Here is a 6,442-nt window from a genome sequence, read left to right as displayed (position 1 = left end):
TTCTTTTCTGAAAAATTCTTTAAAAAAAATGATGCTCACGCACACACACACGTATAAACACTGATATAGTACCAAAAAAATAAGAAGAATCATGCCTTTCACCGGAAACGAAGAGAAAAACGAGCGTGGGACGATTCCGGGACGACGGGACGACGATAACACGTTCGGAAGCTTCAAGATCGTGGCTATGGTGTTCTTCCTTGGGGCTGCTCGGTTGAGGAAGATGATGAACAGTGGGGGTGGCGGCTGATGGAGGTGAGTGATCGGGTGAAGGGAGGGTTTTGGGTAGATTAGGTTTTGGGTTTTTTTAATTTAATCAAAATAGGTTTTAGGATAATTAAAAGTTTTAAATATAAAATATAAAATTTAAAAACTCCCATTAAAAGTTAAAATCTGATAATTTAAGCTAAAAATATAAAAATCCCGAAATTACAAATTTAGGGAATTTTAAAAATAATTAAAAGTAATTAAAATGGCTAAATTTGGATAAAAATGGACTCCTAAAATTATATAAAATTAAATACTAAAAATTTTGAGGCAATAAAACTCAAAATAATATTTTAGGGCTCTAAAAAGGCTTATGAAATTAATTGGCTAGAAAATTGTCATCTCGTCCGTCCACGGTCCCGTCTACGCGATAAAATAATTAAAATACTAAAAATAAAAAAAAATCATTAATTATGGGTTAAATGCTTAAAAATAAATTAAATCATACACAAATAATTCACATAATTATTTAACCCATAAATCACAAATTTAAATAATTAAATATCCTAATTATGCATGCGGATTTACGTATTTAAAAATACCGGGTGTTACACCCATACCCGCCCCAATATGTTTCGGGGATTTTTAAAAATCCTCGAACCCGAACCCATACCCGAAAATACTTAGGGATGACAATTTTTCCCGCGGGTTCGGGTACCCGCGGGGAAAACCTGAAACGGGGCGGGTTTGGAGGAGTATTTTTGGATATTGGGGCGGGTATGGGGATGCTATCCCCATCCCCGAACTCGCCCCGATAATAATAATATAAAAATATTTTAATTATCAAATTTTATTAAATCTAAAATATTATTAAAAATTAAATTTAAATGTATTATTATTATTTTATTTATATATATTTTTATACATTATATATAATACATCCGTTTATGATAGCGTAATTTTTCATAACATAAAAATATTATTTTAATCTTATTAATGATACGTACACATATAAAATATTTATATTAGTCTAAATATATATATATATTATTTATTTTGATAAATTTAGAACAATATATAATTTTAATAAATTTTTGATACATAGTATTTTATTTAAAATAATAATTTTGATTTATAAAAATATTTTGTATTTAAAATATTTTTATTAATTTTAAAAGTTAATATTATAATAAAAAATTTGACCCAAAATATTTAGTTATTTTATTATAAAATTGAATAATAATTTTTATATTTTTATATAATAAAATTTATTAATTCATATATATATATATATTATAATAAAATTTATTTATAATATATATTTTTTTTTTCCGAATATGGATATGTGGATGAGGATTTGGTCCCCGCGGATATGGGTACGGGGAATTCCGATAAGAATTAATGGGGATTGAGATGGGTATGAAGATCGAGTTTGAATTCGAGGATGGAGAAGACATTCCCGTCCCCGATCCGCCCCATTGCCATCCCTAAAAATACTCATCCAAACCCTCTCCGTTTTGGGTCACCTTCTTGGCAGAGAAAGCAATTAAGCACATGGCCCAACTTCTCGGCCACTCGTTGGAAAAGTCAGGCTTGAAGACACATTGTTTACAACGAGATGATCCCTGTTGCCAATCCACACCCGGTATGTACCGTAAGCCGTGCACCATACGGCTATATAACTCTTGTTACCGTATCTGCTGGGTGTGTAGAATCCTAAGGTGAAATTGTTTCTTTTGAGAAACTAATTGAGAGGTGAAATTCATTTGTTCCCCTTGTTGTAAGGTAAGGTGTCTTGGGAGACCAGTAAGCTACAAAGAATCCAGAATATGGTGTTTATGTTAAACAATTTCTGGGATTTCATTTTCATGTTGAAAGTAATACTGAGAAAAAAGTATGAAAAGTGATCTCCAGCTGAAGAGGAGGATCTCTTTTTATCTAAATTTATTTGGTTCGTGGATATCTAAGAAATTGAATGGTCTAGAAAGTTGCGTGTCAAAGAAGAGTCAATCAACAAGAAAGGAACCTTATTTTGTCGACACGTGGACTGATATTATCTTTAGAAAGATAGCAAGGCAATGTTTTTGTCTAAATGTTTAAAGTTTCCCTCCTTTCAAGCTCATTCACCGAGGTTTAGATTATGTTTATTCTTATATATTTTTCTGGAGTCGTGTGATAATATATGCAAATTATTAGATATATTATTATGATGATGTTGTTTTCTAAAAAAAAAAATTTAAAAATTATTATGATGACTTTAATTTCATATTATTAAATCACCAAGAACACAACTCTTGAATAACAAGATCGATTAACCTTGCGACTCCAAACAAAATAGCCGAGAGATGATAGCAAAAGAGGCAAACTAATACAAAAAGGGCGACAGCGGAAATAGGCAAGCGATATATGCACTCTGTTCGTCGACCTAAAAACATGACGTAGATGAATATAATCATTTTGAAATAACAATGTACGGAATATCGTACATAAAAATCAAAAAATTTATACCAAAAAAATTCTAAATATACGATAAGGAATTTTCTACCAAAATTAATAGTAAAATATAAGATAAAATTAGCATTTTTAAAAAGAAATAGTAAATTACAAACAATTATTATTTTGTATGAGATAGTTGACCGTTAGTTAAAAAGCTTTCGTTTTTTTTTCCTTTTCTACATTTTTAAATATTAAATAAATAATAATAACAAAAAATCAATAAAAATAAATTAGTTATGAACAGTAACTATAGCTATTGTTGTGGTGGTGGTATAATGAATTTATTATTTTTATATTAAATTAACCAAATATTAAAGTAAATACTAAATATTCGTAATATTTATGAATATAGTATTATTAACATAAATAGATATTTATCAAAATTAAATCGAATTGTAATTATATAAATTTACCAATTTTATGATTGGTAAAATAAATTTACGCATAAAACACAAAATAAATTAAGAAAGAGCAAAACGAGAAATATGAGTATTTTAGGATTTTTAAATATATAAATTAGCTATGTCATAAAATTTTTAGTAAACAAGGATATTTTTAAAAATAGAAGTTGTAAAAGGGTCATTACAACTATTTTCTCAAAATAAAAATACTCTATATTTAAAGATAATTTTCTAAATATTGTCTAATAATTAAGTACATTTGTAACATGTCATAAAATAATTTATTTGGTTCTCTTGGACATGTTACTCAATGCATTGGCCACTGATTTCTTTGAATGATCTGAATATATTATAATATTACGTGTTTTGAATATTAAAACAAGAGTCCATCAACAAGAATATTTCCAAGGAAGTAACCTTATTTTTATGGGTGAATTGGTATTCAGTCTCTAAATCAAAAGTCAAGTTATTAATCAGTTTCTGTTAGAAAAAAAAGTTGTTTGCACTCTCTGGTCCCACATTATTTTTTTCAGATAAAATTTGGTACAAAACATTAAAAATATGATACATGTACATGATATTTGAGCACTAATTGTTCAAGATCAAGTACAAAAATAAGATTTTGACTATAAAATCTAAACATTTTTATTCATGTGAACTTGCAACATATGTTTCAGTACTCAAAAATCATATATTTGACCAGATCTAACACATTGGGTACTCAAATATCATATATTAGTACCGTATTTCTAATATTTTGTACCGATTGTCATCTAAAGTAGACAAATTTGTCATTATATCAATATTTGTTTATATATTTGAGTACTCAAAAATCATACATTAGTACTATATTTGAAATAGTTGATACTCAAATATCATGTATATGTACCATATTTTTCATGTTTTGTATCGAATTTCATCCGAAAAAAAACATGTGGGCCCAGAGAGTTTAAACAAAGTTTTTTTCTGACAGAGATTGATCACCGATTTATGTTTGAATTTAGAAACTGAATTATAAATTACCGTATTTTTATCCACACTTTTTCTCGACACGTGAACTGATTATAATCTTTAAAAAGAGAGCAAATCATTGCCTCAATATTTTTGGGGTCCTTCGACCCTAGGATTGGCCAATTTCCATCCGGGCCCCACAATTTAATATACAAAGGTAGCTCCTTTTTTCCTAAAAAAAATGTACATCAAATGACAAAACTTAGATGATGCAGAACTAAAAACTGAATTTGACAAATTACTATTGATAAAAGTACATTACTTAAATTATGATTCAAACACTATTTCTATATATATTTTTGATATTAGGTAAAATTTTTAAAAAGAATTAAAGATTAGTCAGCTGAAATTAAGAATTCGAAATGGTAAATGATTGCAGGATTCCCATATTATAGTAATATAATATGATTAATTTGTGCTGAATGGATTGTCAGGCAGTTTCTAATTTACAATACAAACAGATATAATGACTATGGATAGGTAACTTAGATGATGCAATTAATTATTTGAGAGTCAATTGAGATTCGGTCTCCATCTACAAACACAACCTTTTAGACATTTTTTTTGAAAGGCCTTGAGACAATTTTTTTTATATATATATTTTACTTTTGACACACTTTATGGGTTCCTTAATCTATTCTTATGAATTAAGAAAAGTAATTAAAGTTTTTTTTTATTATTATTGAATTTACTAATTTATTATATTTTTAACAAGAAAATCACTTATGTGTCCCTCTCTGAATGAACACCTTTTACAAATAATAATTCCTAACTAAAATTAAAAGTCAACAAATTGCAATACCAATTTAAATGAGTAATTTATCTTCCTTGTACTGTTTGAGTGAGTGAGATTTCATTGACAGAGTAGTTATTTTGTAGTGATATCTTCTTATTCAACTCAATCACACTATCCCTCGTGATGAAAGCTGGATTCTTGGGCATGGGAGTATCCTTCATTTCATTCTTCAACATGGATATAACATCCTCGATGCTCGGCCGATCAACCGCGCGATTCTCGACGCACAAAAGGCCGATGTGAATGCATCTGAGTAGTTGTTGAATATTGCATGAACCCCTAAGTGTTGGATCCATCAGTTCTACAGCAGAATCATTGCTCCATAGCTCCCAAGCCTGAAGAGTGATAAATTAGCTTGTGTTGGTGGCATTTAACAGAAACTATAGCAAAATCGATTGTAGAAAATGCTTACATGTTCCACAAGATTTACGGGACCTTGAATGTCGTGGAAGCTGTTGTTTTTCCTGCCACTCACAATCTCAAGAACAAGAACTCCGAAACTGTAAACGTCCGATTTCAAAGAAAATATCCCCTGCATTGCATACTCAGGTGCCATATAGCCACTACAAATGCAAAGAATTCTATCAAATTCTGGAAAACAAAGAAACTTAAAAAATAATGGTACAGAGGAATGATCATATGTTTCTTACTAGGTCCCAACACGCCTTTCCGTGTTGGCTTCACTGGTACTTTGCTTAAAGATTCTTGCCAGACCAAAATCAGAAATCTTGGGAGTCATATCTTCATCGAGTAATATGTTACCAGACTTCAGGTCTCGATGAACTATCGTCAGGCGCGAGTACTTGTGCAGATATAGAAGTCCTTGAGCAATCCCTTCGATAATAGTGAAACGTTTGAGCCAGTCCAATAGCCCCCTCTTGGATGAATCTGTTGTGCCATAAAAACAGATATTGTCATATGTACTAGGTATCTAAATCTGCCGTTCTTTAATTGATACTAGGAAAGGAAAAGTTACATACAGAAGAGAAAACAGTCGAGACTCTTGTTAGGCATGTAGTCATATACTATAATTTTATCATTTCCATGAATGGAGAAACCTATTAGTTTCACAAGCTTGACATGTTGCAGTTTCGAAATAAGTATTAGCTCGTTTATAAACTCGAGCAATCCCTGTCCCGAGCTTCGTGACAGAACCTTTACTGCTATGTGGTGCCCTTCAGGTGTCACACCCTGTAACAAAATTTTTATTAAAAAACATGACACCAAATGAGGGATGCATCCTCTAGAAGATAATTTTTAATCAAGAATGTTCAATTAATATTCAAAGAAACAAAGTAATTATTTTGTTATACCTTATAAACAGGGCCAAAACCACCCTCTCCCAGTTTATTCTTATAGGAGAAGTTATCTGTAGCCGCAAGAATAGATGCATATGTGAAAAGTCTGAGATCATGGCCCTTTGCTCCTCTATCTTCATATGTATCAGTATATCCCTCTAACGTCAGCAGCTCCTGAACTTCTTCCTCTCTTTTCCTCCCTATCAGATGACCATCGAGGCCGAATGGAAATA

General features: G+C 30.5%; 1 protein-coding gene across 1 annotated transcript; it reads right to left on the bottom strand.

Annotated features, from left to right (window-relative positions):
- Positions 1-4,803: 4,803 nt before the first annotated feature.
- Positions 4,804-5,933, bottom strand: LOC140873871 (cysteine-rich receptor-like protein kinase 8). Its single transcript, XM_073277145.1, has 4 exons — positions 5,892-5,933; positions 5,562-5,842; positions 5,324-5,474; positions 4,804-5,246 (listed from the first exon to the last, which is right to left on the bottom strand). Exons 1-4 carry the CDS (start codon positions 5,931-5,933, stop codon positions 4,935-4,937), a joined length of 786 nt encoding a protein of 261 aa, XP_073133246.1. The 3' UTR covers positions 4,804-4,934.
- Between the last annotated feature and the right edge of the window lie 509 nt (positions 5,934-6,442).

The sequence above is a fragment of the Henckelia pumila genome, unplaced genomic scaffold (assembly GCF_033568475.1).
Source record: "Henckelia pumila isolate YLH828 unplaced genomic scaffold, ASM3356847v2 CTG_80:::fragment_3, whole genome shotgun sequence".
In the NCBI taxonomy this organism is placed as follows: Eukaryota; Viridiplantae; Streptophyta; class Magnoliopsida; order Lamiales; family Gesneriaceae; genus Henckelia; species Henckelia pumila.
Note: the sequence above shows the minus strand (reverse complement) of the source record. Positions and strands in the feature narration are given on the sequence as shown.